General features: G+C 35.3%; 2 protein-coding genes and 1 long non-coding RNA gene across 3 annotated transcripts in view; 1 reads left to right on the forward strand and 2 right to left on the reverse strand.

The window, feature by feature from the left end:
- LOC123525828 (uncharacterized) overlaps positions 1–4,018 on the reverse strand; it is a 32,549-nt gene extending 28,531 nt beyond the window's left edge. The window contains exon 1 of the mRNA XM_053538216.1: positions 3,753–4,018. Within this exon, the coding sequence (XP_053394191.1) occupies positions 3,753–3,907 (155 nt within the window). The 5' untranslated portion in view covers positions 3,908–4,018. The remainder of the gene's footprint in view (positions 1–3,752) is intronic.
- Positions 4,019–6,086: 2,068 nt separating this feature from the next.
- Positions 6,087–6,982, forward strand: LOC128555877 (collagen alpha-1(X) chain-like). The gene is made up of 2 exons (XM_053539661.1): positions 6,087–6,129; positions 6,576–6,982. The coding sequence occupies exons 1-2, from the start codon at positions 6,087–6,089 to the stop codon at positions 6,980–6,982; spliced, it is 450 nt and encodes a 149-aa protein (XP_053395636.1).
- A 2,933-nt stretch (positions 6,983–9,915) lies between these two features.
- On the reverse strand, positions 9,916–16,748 carry LOC123547635 (uncharacterized). The gene is made up of 3 exons (XR_008370165.1): positions 16,626–16,748; positions 14,882–15,031; positions 9,916–13,253 (listed from the first exon to the last, which is right to left on the reverse strand). It is a non-coding gene; the product is annotated as an uncharacterized LOC123547635 (long non-coding RNA).
- Between the last annotated feature and the right edge of the window lie 1,620 nt (positions 16,749–18,368).

The following is an 18,368-nucleotide window of genomic DNA, read 5'->3' on the forward strand; positions in this document are numbered from 1 at the left end:
GCCTAGTGGTCGTCTACCAAGATTATTCAAATTATGCCCCTTAGTTGAAAAGAGGTCCCACCCAGGGTGTTCCAAGTGTTACATAGACTTATATAGGAATTTAAAAAAAAAATCTTCTTGTCTGAAAGTTCAAGGCCTAGACCTTTGATATTTGGTATGTATCATTGCCAAGTTGTTTTCTAACAAGATTGTTCGAATTATGCCCCTGGGGTAAAAAGAGGCCCCGCCCCGACCTACTTTCTTGTTTTTTTAAGATACAGCCTTGAAATTTGGGTGACATGTACAGTTTTGCACACTGATCTTAAAACTGACTTTCAGTGACCATGAATGTGACCTACTGACCTATTTTCTTAATATTTTAGCATCAGTTTGACATTTGATACATGTAGCTCATATTACTCAGGTGAGCGATCCAGGGTCATTATGACCCTCTTGTCTTCTTTTGCTTTTTACTCCAGCAAAAATCAAACACATGATTCTATCATTTTTATTTGCCTTATTTTCTTAGAATGTTCTGACGTTTTGAAGATCTTTTTTTCATCAGAGCACGCAGAAATACCTCAAGTTGTCCCGTTATGTATATGTGCGTTCTGAATGCGATTTCAATTTCTGTTTTCGTTTTTATATTTACGAAAGAATCACCTAGATATACTGAATGCTGGGTTAATTTAAGGACGTACTAAATCTGACGCATTGGTCGAGAGGGCTAAGACGCTTCCTACGGATGTGAAGGCCCCGGGTTCGATTCCTGGCTGCTCCCATTGCGATGTTTCCTTGGGCAACGCACTTTATCACGATTGCCCCAGTCGACCCAGCTGTAAATGGGTACCAGCAAATTGCTGGGGGTAAGGTATAATTGGTTTTAACTGTTCTTAAAATAGGGTCGCTCAAAAGCTCTACAGAGCTTATATGTTTATTGTTTCACAAAGCGACGGTAAAACAAATTTACTTTTACCTTTATCTTTATCAAACACTTAAATTGGCATCCTATAAATCCTTTGTTTGCAATGCTTCGACCGATCCAACAAAATTACTCCTACCCAAATATTTTTGACTTCTGCAATTGATTTATACTTTCATTATAATGCTTAAACTTCCTTTAGTTATTGCTTACCGTTTCAGTCCGCTGGACTAACGTTCTAACTTGTAATTATTTTGTTAAATCATAATGTGATAATGTGCACGTAATACTGGTCTGAAGCAGAAAAAAAAACCACTACTACCAAGCTTATTTAATTTTGAAACTGTAAATACAGAAAACAAATTATTTCTATGGACGGCCTTTCGTTAAGTGAAACTGATAACTTTTAGCAGATAACAATAATTTTGTCATCTGAATAGGGAATATATTTGTTCATTTATTGTCTGTTCTTAATCCTAATTGATGGCCGGCCAATAACATTTTAGCAATATTATTTTTATATTTTCGCTTTTCGCATTTTCCTGTAGATATGATAAAAAATACCCGTTACACAGAGTTAGATTTCCTATTAAAATACGTTTTATAGACTTCTATTAGATTGGTTTCCGTCCCAATGTTTGTTCTGTCATATATTTCTTCATTAACAGAGGAAATAACTCTAGCAGATTGTTTCTCTATTGACATTTTTATTGCCCTTGACTCCGAACATAGGTTTAGCCATCAGATAAAATGTGCTATTCAAAATTAAAGCCCAGTTTGGCTACTGTTACCTGGGTAATTATTTCGACAGTCAACAGAATGACTACCTCACAATGAAGAAATCCAAGATCTGTATGATGATCATGGTATGATTTGGCTTCAGACACTAACAGATAATTGTTTGTTTATTTAACTTGTTAACAACACATATCTATACATATCTAGCGGTAGTCTGTCGAATGTTTCTTGACTTTCTGTCTAACAAATGATGAAATGCAGCCAAACCGCGATTCGAACTCGCGGCCTCGAAGTAACGACGCGAGACTGATGCTGTACCGCTTAAGCAGTTTATCATGCGGAAGCAACTATGAAAAAACAAAAAATCTATTGGTATGAAATGTGAAAGTCAGACAATAGTACATCAGTTAATGAATTATAGTGACTACGGTCATAAGACCTATTGATTAATTTTTACTGGTACTTATCCAGCAATAACTATGTTCTTTAAATTTAGTGGAGTTTCAGGGAGTGTTCTAGTATTGTGTCTAGTGACACGCGTCTGGTGCTCGGACAATGAACCGCGACATTGTTCAAAGTTTCATTATGAGGAGAAACTGTTAGAAAAAATGGTTCGAATGGAATTAAAAATGGAAGAGATTGAGAGAAAAATGACAGCAGAAATGGCAGATATACGAAAGGAAATTCATGGTAAGCCTATTGTTTTATATAATACTTAATAAAAAACAATATATAGATAAAACAAAAACTTGATTGGGAGTACCCGCTAATACCTAAATGTCCCGTCAGGGTCGTAGATAATATCGATTTAGTTTTTGCTCTATTTTTATTTTTTGTGCCTACTCTAGAAGTTCCTTTCATTTGCAAATAATGAATGTGTATCCCATTAAAAGTAAACTATTGTCATTTTCAATCAGGTCGTCGCCACGAATAACACACCTCAGTGGTGTAGCTCTTGACTGGCGCTTCTGGCATGTGCCTAAAAATTTTGATGGGCAATTGTCTACAATTCAGAAGGTATCAGGGTGTGCCCTGAATGCTTCAAGAGTATTCATAAGAACATGACCCCTAACCGGGGTGTGTGCATACATGTTACACGAATATAATATACAATATGCTGCACGGCGCATTAAAAAACCAAGCAACCTGTGGGCACATGCACGGGTCCAGTGTATATTTTTTGTTTAATATAAAAATCTCTTTTTTTTTCACACAATTAACCTTTTATATGATAGTAAAATGAAAAAAAAATTCGATGACAAAAAATCCGGTCACAGTATCATATACATTGAAAAGGTGAACTATGCGAGCGTAACGCTATGGGAAGCTACTCGGCAAACCTGTAGAACATTTCAAAATCGGAGTTTATACACTTGCAGCCGCTACCTGCATGATAGCACCTTCGAAACATTTAAAGCTTTCAATAAATACTAAACTGACCCCATAAATTGCTTTGAAAAACACAGTACAAGTCTCTAGGAGCGAAATATTTCAAATATCCCCGGCGATTTCAGCTGCCAAACGAAGTGATAAAAGCCAGGAACACGTCCGCTATCCGGAATGAAATCACCGGGGATATTTGAAATATTTCGCTGGTAGAGACTTGTACTGTGTTTTTCAAAGCAATTTATGGGGTCAGTTTAGTATTTATGGAAGGCTTTAAATGTTTCGAAGGTGCAATCATGCAGGTAGCGGCTACAGGTGTATAAATTCCGATTTAGAAATGTTCTACAGGTTTGCCGAGTAGCTTCCCATAGCGTTACGCTCGCATAGTTCACCTTTTCAATGTATATGATACTGTGACCGGATTTTTTCATTTGACTAACATAAATAAAGTATATTTCTGTGAAAAAACCCAGATTTTTTTATATTAAACAAAAACATATACATTGAACCCGTGCCTGTGCCTGTGGGTAGCATGCCGACGATCTTCTCTTGATCATTTCGTGTCAATATATCAAGTTTAACCAAGTAACCAAATACAAATATGCACTCTACCAGTAAATGTGTACTGTACCTATAGGTGTAATAAAATTCCTGTGTCCGATCGTTTGCATCAATTAAACTCTATGAATACTAGATCTAAATACTAGATGAATATTACAAAACTCACCTTGTGAAAAGAACTGTACATTTCGGGACTTCTTTATCCGCAGACCCGCTCTCCATCTTCTCTATATTTTGATCGCGGACGCTTGTAGAGCTCCCTGATAATCGATCAAGATCAACACACTCCGTTGGACATGCATGTTGCCCCGATCCCTCCATAATGCGTTAGAATCAACCGTTTTCGTGAGTTCCTCGATCTTTACCCGTTTCGTCTGCGTGTTATAAGTGTTCCGTCATGTATATTCCATGTCATATACATTGTACAAATCTATTTTTAAAATCAGCCAAGCGTTGATTGGCTCGAAAAGCACGCGCTTCACGTGGATGACAGGTATTATATTGATAAGTACACTGAAAATAAGTTAAGTATTGAAGTTAATTTGGAACTTAGTTACTGAGAGATTATATGTTATGTATGAAACACATGAAAATCAGTTGTTGTATCCCCACAATTTTTTGGTGGTGGTGTTGTGGGAGGGGGGGGGGGGGGGCACTTAGAGTTGCATTTGTCCGTCCGTCAGTCCGTCCGTCCGAATTTGTGTCGTTCATAAAGTATGCGACCCAGAGTTATCAAACCTCACAGAATTGTTATTCAGCATGTTGTGCACCATGGGTTTTAATTTGGATCTCACACAACCAGACCAGAGTTATGGCCCTTGAATTAGAAAAAGGGCCGAGGTTTGTGTCGCATGTATTTCAAAAAGTATTTGACCCAGTATTATGAAACATTACAGGAATATTATTCAGCACGGAAATGTGTGCATCTGGGGTTTTGTTAGAGATTTCACTCAGCCAGACCAAAGCTATGGCCCTTGACTTAGTAAAAACTATGCATAAAAAGGCATAAAAGTTGTGTCGCACGTATCAAATATTTGACCTAGGGTCATGAAACATCATGGGAATATTATTCAGCATGTGAAGCTGTGTACCTGGGATTTTGTTCTGGATGTCTGTCAGTTAGACCAGAATCATGGCCTTTAATTGTCAAAAATATGCATAAGTGAGATACAAGTTTGTGTCGCATGTATCTCAAAAAATATTTGTCATAAGAGTCATAAAACAGTAGGGGATTGTTATATAGTATAATGTTCTGTTTGGAAATTTACTCAGCAAGACTGGAATTATGGTCCTTGACTTAGTGAAAAAATACACATAAAGTGCTTATACGTTTGTGTTGCATATATCTTAAAATAGTTCATCTAGAGGCATGAAACCATGTAAGAATGTTATCCAGAACGTGAATTTGTGAACCTGAGTTTTTTTTATTTCACTTTGCAAGACCAGAGTTATAGCCCTTGACTTAGTTAAAAAAATAAAAGTTTGTGTCCCACGTATTTCAAAATGTACTAGAGTCATTAAACATTAGAGAGTTGTTTTATAGCATGTGAAGTTGTGCACCTGGTATTCTCTTTGGGATTTCGCTCAGCTAGGCCAGAGTTATGGCCCTTCACGTGGTTAAAACATACTCATAGAGTTCTTAAAATGTTTTGTTGCAAACATCTTAAAACTAGTTCACGTAGTCATGAAACCATACACGCAATGACAGGAGTGGGGGCACCTGTGTCCTCATCTAGTTTTCACTATATTTTTCCATTTAAAATTGAAGATTCCTTCCTGGTGTAATGGTCATGATGGTAGGAAAATTTTTATTACCGATGCAATCAACGTTCGATTCCCGATTCAGATATGTTTTCTTTCTTGATTTAGCATTTTTTTTTGCAGAGCTTAGAAACAAAAACTCATGTTCTTATGTTCCTAATATAAATTTAATTTCAAAGAAATAACATTTTAGACAATATCTGAAGTCCAGTCCGTTTAAAACAAAATATTATCGATAAAACGGCAAATTGTTTTTAAGCCCTCGTAACTGCGTGTTATTTTTATTTTCATGTCCTCGGTGGCGATAGTAATATAGTGTTTAAACTGTCCGTGTGAACTCAATTCCTCCTATAGTTCCAATCAATTCAAATGAAACTTGGTATCCATCATCAGCATGAGGCGGACATGCACCTACTGGCGAGACTCTCATGTCCATTATTTTTTCTACAGCCATGGTCCCATTTTTTACTTTAAAATATTCCTCCCGCAGTTTCAGTCCAATTCAAACGAAACTTTATATACATCCTCAAGATGAAGTGGATATCTGTGTATTGGTACGACTTTTATGTCCGATATTTTAATGTCCTTTTAAAACTTTAAATTATTACAGCTACAGCTGCACTCAAGTCTTCCTGCACTTGCCATCTAATTCAAATGAAACTTTGTACACATCATCAACATCTAGCGGACACGCGCATAATATTAGGACTTTCCTGTCCGATTTTCATGTTTAAGGTATATGCAATCAACGTCAATTGCAGCTACCATCCAATTCAATAAAAGTTAGTATACATCATCATTTAACATGAAATGGACATGTGCATTTTGTTGGGAGTTTCGTGTCTGATATTTTTTTCTGGAGTTACCCCCTTTTTACTGTTTCAATATAATGCTTCTAATGAATGTCGAGCATTTTCAGGAGGGCATGTGTCATACAATGTTGACATCATTCTTTATTTACGAGTTTTATATTTTTCTATTCCTTCCTATTGCTCATTTTTCAGCTAACACAGATTAAATCAATGCCTGCATCTCGTAATCAAAGAAATAAAACACGACCTCCCCCCCCCCCCCCCCCCCCACTACCCCCAAAGAAACAACGAACAAACAAACAAAAACCCCATCAAAACTAAACTAACTGCAAACACGATTGAAAACAAAAAACTGAAGAAGAAGTACATGAAGTAAATGCACCCTCTTTAACATATTTTTTTTTCTCTGTTGACAGCGAGAACGCCAAACGTTGCATTCAGGGCGATACTGAGCAAAAATCTAGGGAAGGTAACAGCAGGCAAGGTGATTGTTTTTGATCAGGTGGATTTGAATCATGGAAACGCCTATGGCGCTCGACATGGCTTCTTCACCGCACCATACAACGGAACATACCTTTTTTCCATGGGTCTTGGAAACCCTGCAGGCAAACCGGGAGCCTTTTTCTTGAGAAAGAACGGGAAAGGGATAGAATACGCTTTCGCTGGACACACTACGGGCTGGAATATGGGTGGTATTACGACAGTTGCTGAGCTGTCAGTGGACGACCAAGTGTGGATAGAAGGGGAAGGGTATATTTCAGGGGCTTATGCTACGGCACGCTATCACACTAGCTTTTCTGGTGTGCTTCTAAATGCTAACTAACGAAATCTGGGAAAAAGTGAACATTTCAATGTGCCATGAGTTTAGATTAAACGTCATAAATGCGAGTAGGAACGCAAAAATAAACTACCTTACTGAATGTTAAGAGTGAAAAATCAAATAGCAGTGTAATTTAGGTTGATGTTTATAATGGTAGAATGGAGTAGTTAAGTTTTCTTACTTTTTACATCACATTTCTATGGCGCGACAAACGATTTAGACATTAAATTTTCTTTTTTTACATATTTTTCAGACTACCCGAGTGTATATTTTCAAAAAAATTACTACCTATATACCTACTGAATCATTTTATTTTTACATTTTATCTTTCATAACTGGGCTAACTAATGAAAGTAGTTTTTAAATTTCAAATCTGGAGACATGTCTGTAAATATTTCAATACAACGTTATGTCTTGTATCCTAAACATCATTTCTGAACAAAATGCCGCTTTGTAAAATATTTAATCTGTATTAAAGTACAGTAATATAATATTTATTCGAAACACGAAAGACAATTCGGATGCAGTTAAATTTTCTTTCATTTGTAATATCTTTAACTCGACAATTCCTGGAATAAGTAGAGCTATGGAGCTACTACACACACCCATTCGTCGGCGTCCCAATTTGGTTGTTTTGTATGTAAGTTCTCAGTAGCCGCTAGTGGGAAAGGATATTTCACACACTTGTTTTCTGTAATGATATGACATGAACTGCACTGGTTCCATAACTCTGTTTGCATTTTTTTTATCAAGTTATGCTCCATTTTCGACTTAGAAATAATTGGTTAAGTCTTTGTTTGTAAGCCGATATCTCAGTAAACTGGTGGTAATGGATTAAAAGTGCACTGTGATCTGACATGGACTGCACAGGTTCCATAACTCTATGTTACATTTTACAAAGTTTTTTCCCCTTGTTTGACTTAGTAATTTGTGTTATATCTAACGTATATGAAGGAATTTATGACAATATGGAATTATACCATCCAAAAAGTCAAAGTTCTTATTAGAAAGAAAAGGATTTCCCCTTAACGAGACTGTGCAATGTAATAGCAGTTATTTCTTTCCTTTATATAAACTGGAACATAGTATTTCTTGCAGGTTTCACTACAATAGCATAGTGTGATAATATCCTTCATATCCTATTAACATGAAACTGGCAAAACTATTTTAGAAGATAAATACAGAATATTAGATTAGTATCTTTATGTATGGCGAGTTGGAGAAAGGTTTATTCGGCGAGGCGTAGCTGTGCTAAAATTGCTAATTCAAGCAAGGGGCATGATAAAATGGAGATAGATTTATTCAGCGGGGCGTACCAATGCTAAGATTGCTTAGTCGAACAAGGAGCATGCTAAAATGGAGAAAGGATTATTCGGAGAGGCGCAGCTTTGCTACAATTACGGTGTTCCGTTAGGGCCAGCGCTTGCTCCCTTGTGAACGTACGACGGTACGATGGCGAAGCACGACAGTACGATGGTGACACTACGATGGTGAAGCACGACAGTGCGATGGTGAAGCGCGACAGTACCATGGCGAAGCGCGACAGTACGATGGTGACACTACGATGGCGAAGCGCGACAGTGCGATGGCGAAGGGCGACAGTACGATGGCGAAGCGCGACAGTACGATGGTGACACTACAATAGTGAAGCGCGACACTGCGATGGCGGAGCGCGCCACTACGATGGTGAAACGAAACAGTACGATGGCGAAGCGCGACAGTACGACGGACTTTCACCATCGTACTGTCGTGCTTCGCCATCGTACTGTCGCACTTCGCCATCGCACTGTCGTGTTGTCACTATCGTACTGTCGCGCTTCGCCATCGTACCGTCGTACCTTCGCGCTTCGCGTTCATAGGGAGCAGGCGCTGGCCCTAACGGAACACCGTATACAATTGCTAAGTCGATCCAGGGGCATGCTAACAATAAATGTTGAGTAAATCGCTTTAGTCAAATCACTTTATTGCATAATTTGCTAATACATGTATAAAGTTACCACATTTCATTAACATAAAAGTATGTCCGTTTTTTAATACACAGTTTTGTTAATTCTTTGTCAATATACTTATATCGAGAACAGGCAAATGCTTGGTTCAACTTCTTGTCAGTACATATTTTGAGTTGAACAACTTTTTCAGTTACATGTTATACGCCCACAGAAAGTTACGACTTATTCGACGCCGCCCTGAAGGCGGTGTCGAGTATATGGGATACACTTTTATTTCGGACCCTGTAAAGATGGTAATGAATAGTTTCGGAGTGATAAACTGAACACAGTGAATAGTTTGTAAAAGAATCAACGATATTGCACAATACATTTTAGTGAATAAACAAAAAATGGCAAAAAGAAAACATAAAAAATGTATGTAATGCAATTTATTATGTGATTTAAAACAATGCTATCTGTCTTTCCTCTCCTTATTTGTAGAGCAGAACATATTTTTTTATTTACAATTTCGTCAAAAATGTTGATCTGATTTATTGATAAGGGAGGTTACTCTGTAAGTCAAGTTTTCTATTTCTATTCTTAGCATGACCTACTTACCTATCTCATGTTCTATAAATAGAACACACCGCTGAAATACCATACTGTAAAGCGTGAATCGCCTCGACAAGGGAGCGTTCGTGTATTTTACAACTTCGAAGAGAATATTAAAAAAAAAAATTATGGAAAATTACAATTGCCTGCATAAAAATTCCTTGAAAAAAAACGTATTTACATAGTAAATACAGGAATCAATAAGCATAGATATGTTGAAATGAACGAAGGAAGTACCGCTGTTAACTTATTTTTAACCTTTTTGTCTTATTTTCTTTGTTGATAGGTACAGTGATGTAATTTCAGAATGCGCACACTTTTGCAAATTCCTATTTCTATTTTTTTTTTTTTTCTTTTTTCTTTTTTTTTTTTTTTTTTGCTTATGTGTCATATAGATCTACTCATTGTTTACAGATATACACTGTCAACTAAGGTGTGCAATAGGCTAAAGAGCACTTGGCTGAATTTGTCAGTGACAAGTTAATACTTCTTTAAATGTGGTTAGATCGAAATATCAAAAGCCATGGGACCATAACTTATCAAAGCATCAGTGACTTTAAAATAGAATTCCTTGTTGAATTTATATGTTCATTGATCTTATATGACTAGTCAGTTGCTCTGGTTTTATTATATCTTGTTACATGCTTCTTTTTTTTCTTTTTTGTTTTTAATTTAATACTAATAGTTTTTGTATTTGTCCATTCCTGACAAAAAAAAAAATAAAAAAAAAAAAAAACATTTTCATTGAAATATTTTCTACACTTTGGCAGTGGGTTATTATGCTTTCTAAATTTCTTGTAATATTAGATTTGAACTAGACACTGACATACTCCTAGTAACCTTACAGTTCAACGAGGACTTCAAGTTTATCGTTCGTCCGAAAAAAAAATGAATTCTATGATATTCAAAAGTAGATAAGAAAGATTCATGCTTTGTGAATAGGGGCTATATAGAGATTATTTATGTTATATCATTCTTTTCTTGGACAAAATTTTTGATTGTTTTTGTCAAGGGAAACAGTAAATTGCTGTGTATAATCTGCATTCTGAAATCTATAATGTAGGTGACTAAGGTCCATAAAACTTCATCAGTAAATAGAAAACACTCATTACATTACATGATAATAAAAATAATGGTTTCTGTGAACCACAACTTTGAAATAATTTCAACATTTCCTCATTTCCCAACAAACTGCATTTCTGTGAAACTTCATACACACGCTCCTGCATATAAGAACTTTTCACAGGAGATGACCTTAGTTAGTGAAATAATTACTTTAATTTTGTATGTAAAGGGACCACCTACTCGCAATGTTAATGTCATTGCAGGTAGAGGATTTGTATTGCATGGTAAAACTTTTCTATCATGTTTATTCTTCATGTTTTAAACAGTTTATAACATATATTGTTTTATGTGCTAATGTTGATAACTTGTAGCCAGTCAGACTAATAAAGTAATGATTAGGTGATTTCTCATATTGCAATAAATGTACTTCAGACACAGCACTTGGCGGCGTCTTTGATGCTTGCATCAATGAATTGCCTTGTCTATTTTCTTCGAGTACGGAAAAATTGTTTCTTATAAGGAATAATGTGCGTAAACAAAGAACGTTGAACCGAGTCTGTTATAGTTTGCAACGCTCTACGCTTCTAAGGTATATTTGTATAGACTGTATTACTTAAAACATAGGTTTAGATGGGAAAAAACGAAGAATTTTTGACAAACAGCAACACCTTTATATTTATATATCCTACTAATATTACCTTGTTATCCCCCGCCGAAGGCGGAGGGACATAGTTTTAACGTCATCCCTCCGTCTGTCCGTCCGTCCGTCTTTCCGAGCACACGAGTGATACCTTGGTTGGTAGGAGGTGTGGCCTAGGACAATAGAAATCCTTTGTATTCATTCCGTAACCACTTAAGTCTTTTGTTCCTTAAGTGGTCATTCTATTGTTTTCAAACAATGGAATGACCACTTTAGGTTTCAAATGTGCGAACGTCTGTCCGTCCGTCCGGAGCCATATCGTCCGACCGCCCGTCCGTCCGTCCGGAGCCAAATCTAGGAAGTGGTCTAGAATATCTAAATAAAACTTCATGTACATATTCACCACTATCGGGAAATGCGGTCCGCCAAGTTTCAGTCATATTGTCCAAGTAACACCAGAGTTATGGCCCTTAGTAGTTTATAAATGTGGCAATATCTGCTTCATAACTTGTGACATATTTGACCTGGAACTATGAAACTTAAATTAAATTTAGATCACCATAATGTGATAGTGCACAAACAATTTCGTCAGGATTTTTCTATTAATTTCAGAGTTATTGCCCCTGAATTGTTTAAAAGTTCACATATTTGTACATAAAGTAACCAATTGGTAGAGTTGCATTAAACGTCTTTCATTTCCCCCCATGAACATTTATCATCAACATGTGAAGTTGTGTACCCACACCCGGTCACCCCTACCGTCCTAGTCACACCCCATACCCTACCCCTTATTTTTTTTCTCTCTTTTTTTTAAAATCTTAAACCTGCCATGAATATTTATCAACATGCAAAGCTGTACCTTCCCCCCAACCTCGCTTTGTTTTATTTTCCCATCAGTATTTATTACCCACTCGGCGGGTGATACCAGTTCATCGAATTTGCTTGTTAAAATCTATTTCTACAATTATATTTCAAATTTTCTGTTTCCACGATTTTCTTATATCATGTTAGATGTATATCAATCCCGTATTATGCCTTTATACATAAGAAGCTTACAAATATGAATTATTAGCATCAGTCCGTCGAAGAAGAACTACGAGTTACTTTTATGGGAAGCTTGAGATAGAATGTTGAACAGAAAAGAATTTTTGAATTAACCCTTCTTTAGTTCATAGCAGCCACCGCACCGACCAAACCAGCATCGTACCAACATTATTTTTTGTAGAATTCCATCTAAATCTACAACCTATCTTAATAAAGCAGATTTAATTAATCGCGGCGGAAGATGGTATTTCGATGATGAGAGTCATACGGTTTAAACTTTTGTTTTTACAGTTTTTCTGTACTTTAAGTAGGGGATTCCGCCAGTTTTGCAAATTCTCTATGACTGAGAATTGCGAAATATAAAATTATGATGAGCCAACTGTTAGGACATTTAGAGCACGTTAGGGTTAATGTAACACTAAGTATCATTTTTTTCTAAATTCTGACCAACCAATTGTCAGGACATTTAGGGCACATAAGGGTAAATGTATAACTTAGTATCACATTTTCTAGAGCTAAAATACAGATCCAAAATGTACGACCGTCACCTTTTTCTCTAAATATTTTGACAGAGGAAGCCAATTCTTCAGGCTTTATGGTAAAACCAATTATGTGGTGAAGGATCGATAAATGGAGTTTAATTCCAATATAAAGGATATACTTTCAAAATATATGTAACATTTGCCGGCATATGTTAATACTTAGTTACTGTCTAGATCGTTTATCAAATAAACAAGCACGTTTTTAAATTCTCTCAGACAAAAAACTTGATTTACTTTAACAGTAGTATGCTGTAATTCGGAATTCCTTGTACTTGGATTGATATTCTTGAGGTATTTTGTAATACAATATATTTTCTAAGGAGTGTAGCTTCTTCGCCTGCAACATTTAAAACTGAAACAGGCACAACTTGATGACTTGTCTAGCGATCTTTGACGTTGTAATTCTGGCGAAACTGGGTTTTCAAGTTCACCTCTGACAGGAACTGTAATATTAATGACATTTTTGTTTTCTATGACCGTTTCCAAACTAACTACACTTACATTACTTGTTAAATCAGTGTTGCATTCAGAGTCATGACCTGACTGAGATGTTGTTAGTGAGATATTATTCAAATCACGTACTTTTCCTGGCTCAATTTTAGGAATCTCTCCTGTAAGAATACGTTTTCCTCAGCAATTTTCATATTATTAAAATCGGGTATTTGGGCTGGAACTTTTAGCAATGTGTTTTCTCCCGGTATACTTTCTAGTTCTGCCTCTGTGTTTATATCAGATGTTGAAGCTGAAGATGTGCTCCTTGGTGAGCAGGTTGTTGAACTTTCATTTATGTCGTTGTTAGGGGAAAGTGCACTAATAGGACTAAATCCTGCACTAGAGCATAAACAGATTGATTCATGATGTTTGCCACTGTAGTACGATTTTAACGAATTTGCTATGTGACAATATCGACCTTTACTTTTCAGTATATCAGTTAGATACTTGAGATTGCTTTCAATGCAAACTTGTAAAACCTGGTTCCACAACGAATCTTGCATTCCTACAGTCGCGGTACTGTCAGAGACCATAGCATATAAACTTGTTCCGATGACTTCTTTTGCATACAAATAATCTATTACATATTTGATATCTACATTTTCTTTCAGTTCACAAGTAGGACATTTTCGAGCTGGCATTTTGACTTTCGTAAACTCATTGTATTGTTTCCAAATATTTTCAACCGTCCGGGGACAAAAGCCTTTCACAGTATCTAAGAACCTTTTCATTATTTCATAACTTCTTCCTTTTATCAAAATTATAAGTCTTCGTACTTGGTCTTTCCTGTTTGGTTTTCCACGTAATTCTTTGCATTCGTCTTCTGTGATACACCCTGTGAGGAAGTCAGGTATTTCACTTTCACTAAATTGCATTTAATCTACGAGGTCGACAGCATTCGTTTGAATGGCTCTCGCTAGATTGTGCTGCATTTCTAAAATAAAGTTACGCAACGTAACTTTCAGCATATTTTGATATGGCGTGGGATTTATGCTGTTGTTTATTTAACTGTTTTAATTTCACATTAGCCTAAGTTTGAACAGTACCAATATTTTGTTTAGCAAACAGTCTTAAGTTTGCAACATGTCACATCCATAGGAACGTTTGAAAATGTAAACATGTGTACATGTATTCTTGTGATCCATTTATTACGTGGTAGATAAATCGTCAGTATTAAAACACATTTGCACACCAGACCCTTTCTTAGACCCTTCTTAACCTACACTTGCCTATTGTTTCTCTCGCACACCACCCATTACTCCTCAATAATAAAGCATTCGCTACTGTCAAATGTATTACCCTTTGTGTACGCAAAACAGTTAGTGTTACTTTAAACAAAGTTACATTTCATTACCAATTAAATGATAAGTTTAACGCTGCAGTGTAGTTTTACAGATTAAGATCTTTGATAAACTTTTAAGTTCAACAACATTTGGCTAGATTGCTATTTGTTTTGGTAACTTCCTATTTTGCAATGTATTTGCTATCCTACTATAACAAAATTTCTTGGCAAAATAAATAATAGTACTTGAATGTAGCGAATATTGAAATATCAAAACCATTAAAACAAAAATAATACCAGACTTTCCAAATCGCATGTGAAGTTTATCGTTTCTCTTACTCATTTCCATGTGTTTAGAATGCGGTGACAGAATTGAATGTGCTGCTGTCAGAACATCTGGCTATCCTCGTAGAGGTCAATCTTCACGTCCAGCTGTCTCAGTGTGAGCTGTTGTAATAGAAATGCTACATTTTGTATTACAAAAACTTATCAGTGCATACTATGCAATTAAACCTCAATGTTCAATGATCCCTAAGTTTTTTTTTTTATAAGAACATAGATTTGACCGATCAGTCTTTGAGTTTATCAATTGCGTAGATCTTAAAGGCATACAATACACGCCCTTCGCGTTTTATGAAAATAAGAAAGAAGAATACAATCTCTACAGCAAAGAATCACAAACCGAAAAGCTGTTCACCCACAAAAAAAACCATACTGTAGTAGAAAGATATAGCAGACGTAATAGTATAGCTAACTACTAAAGTAAACGTAGAATTCGTCTTGATTTTTCATTTGGTATTACCCTCGGGTAGCCCAACAGGGTTATACAAAATGGGTAAAATGACCAGGAAGTGCTCGGCTTTATGACATTTAAGTCTGGAAGGTTTTTGAGCCAGTTTATGTCCATATGGCGAGGAAACATATAGACATATCCTACGTGAACGTGTACTATGAAGGAGGGTACCTGGGTATCTTTACTGAAAGGTCATAGAAGGTGACTGGGTTGTGTTCTTTCTTAAAACATTTCACTATTTTAACCATATCTGGAAGGTATTTGACCTGGTTTGAGCACCTATCATGTACCAAAACATGCAATACATGTGAATTTAGGTATATATCCTGGATATATTTTGTTGCTCCAGTGGCAAGAATAGGTCAAACAATGATGTACATCAGTTTATTTTCTAGTTTATATATGTATGTGTCGTAGGCTAAATAGCGGTATCTGTAAATCCTTTAATGTTTTAGTTGTTTAATTTCATTTTCCCCGTTAATGTCCTGTCTTACTAATATTTATGCATGTGACTTATTTCAACCAATCACGGGCTGGTCACTCATAAAAGGTCAATGTTTTGAAAACGTTTATATTTTGATACTGCGCTAAATAGAACCGAATATCTTTGGATACATCCACATATATTCAGGTAATTTACATATCACATAAAACATTTGAATAAAACCAGACTTTAGTGCTAATGCAATTTTATAGCTGATTGCCTTCCTGATTAATTCATGAGTTGTATATTGTAACCATACTTCGAAAATGTTTGATCCCTGACCCACCCTTTAAGAGCTCTCAGCAGATGGATATAGTGTGCTTGTGTGCTCAGTGATAACTTTACAGTGGAAAAGTAGACTTCTGGTGATGAGGTATATCTTATCACATTACAATCTAGAACAATAAATTACACTACTAAAAATAAATACACGAAAACATGTGTTATAGATATTTTTAAATCTCTAATTCTATTGTTATTCCTCAATATAAACTTTCTTAATATTTTCGTGAAAGAAACGTTTTTTGTTTGTTTTTTTTTTTAAATCAAACAACAAAAACTTTACAGACACCGGTAGGTTCAGTGACTTATTCAAGCAAAACGTCAATGAAATAAGAAACAAAAATAGCACGATCAATGTCAAATTAAAACTTCCTTATACAAACTATAGTTTAACAAAGATAATTTTGATTCAGATTGTACTGTAAACTTATGTTTTTTCTGATATTGCTTAAACATTAGATGGAAAACACAGCAAAACTTACTGCTATAATTATGTTACTGAATCCATTTTCATTTTCACTTTAAACTGTTAAATAGTAAAAAATATAATATTTTGTGTCACGAATAACACCGAATTCCGTTAAGGTATAATACACAATATTGATAGTTTAATCGCATACAAATGTGTAGTATATATAATACCGATCAAAAAAAGATAATAGAATACATAGACCAAAAAGGAATAAAAAGACGTTTGAGAGGCACTGTCAATATCATTTAATCTAACTTTTTACTACAGAATAACATGTATAGTTGCATAATTCCTCAGCTTTAAAGCTTTAAAACGACTGTAAAACTGTTTGAATTATCCAGCGCTACAGCTGTATAAAAGTAAGAATTGTAAAAATGAAACAGTTTCAGATGTAGAAAACTTGCTTGTATTATAAAAATTGTTTAAGTCTTAACCATAATCAAATCGTTCTAATGTGACAAACAATTTTTTTTAAATATATCCAGTGCTTATCTTTCTCTAAATATTTTCTTGTTAGATATTAACTTCGACTGTAGAAAACCCTTATCAAATTTATTTAACTTTACTAAATAAATGAATTAATATATGTGTATGTGGAGTTATATTTAAAATAAAATGACGCGCAGCAAAAGTCATTTGTTAAAAATAACTTCTAGGCATGTAGTAGTAGTTCATATTTATACAGTCTTTAGCTATAAATTTATTAAATGTGCACTATTTTAAACCCAATGCATAGAGCACATTCACTGCTGACATTATTTTAGGGTTTTATTTACATATAGTATCACAAAAAAATATTCCACAATTGAAAATGATGTACGTCAAAAAGCTTGCTACTAAATGCATTTCAACGGTTTTCGAGAGTTAAATATATAAACGAAAAACTACACAAAACGTAACTGTCTGCATTTTATTTACATTTATATGCTAAGTACTAATAAAGACTGTATATTCGATTGCTTATTAATTAATATTGTAGGTTGATTATTTATTTATTTATCTTTTTTGGGGGGAGGGGGGTGGTGTCATAGTTAAAAGGACACAATGAAGGTGACACAGCGATTTTTTCAAGCTTTTGATGTCGATGGAAATCCAAGGTACCTCTCCAAGCACATTTCAGACATGGCCGGATACCTGGGAAGAACCAAAGACCTTCCGTAAGCCATTTGAATGACTTCCGCACATGAAGAATTCTACACCGAAAGCGAGGTTTTGTACCCGCATCGTGATCTAGTTTTACCTCCAAGTGACCATTTATAAATTTACCTAGATTTTAAACAGACACACATCTGGCAAAGTCGGATATAGATCAGGCAGAAAATATGGCCATTTGAGAGTTAAGTTAAGAAGTTGTTTCAATGATTTGATAAAGTGTGTTTGTTTTTGATCTCAGGTACCCAACTTTTGAACTTTATCTAGACCATAGAGACAGCTACTCTGATAAAGATTTGTAATAATCAATAGAAAATGTGGCCTAGAATGTTCACAAGGTTTGTCTACAATTTAGCATCGTGATCTAGTGTAAGATCTCATATAACCTAGTTTCAAACCTTGATTTCACAAAGAAGAGCGGTGTGAAAAGTTTTATGAAAATCAATAGAAAATGCAACCTCTAAAGCGTTAAAAAGTTTATTTTTATGATTTGACTTTGCGTTAAACTTTAGCTATATTTCATAGAGAAAATCATTCCAACAAATGGAAAATGTTGCCTGTAGCGTGTTAACAAGGTTTTGGTATGATTGGTAATCTAGTT

Source organism: Mercenaria mercenaria, chromosome 3 (genome assembly GCF_021730395.1).
Source record: "Mercenaria mercenaria strain notata chromosome 3, MADL_Memer_1, whole genome shotgun sequence".
NCBI lineage: Eukaryota > Metazoa > Mollusca > Bivalvia > Venerida > Veneridae > Mercenaria > Mercenaria mercenaria.

Coding starts and splice junctions, on each gene's coding strand:
- LOC128555877 (XM_053539661.1), top strand. CDS start 6,087: ATGCAATCAACGTCAATTGCAGCTACCATCCAATTCAATAAAA. Junction 6,130..6,575: donor TACCATCCAATTCAATAAAA/GTTAGTATACAT, acceptor CTCTGTTGACAG/CGAGAACGCCAAACGTTGCA.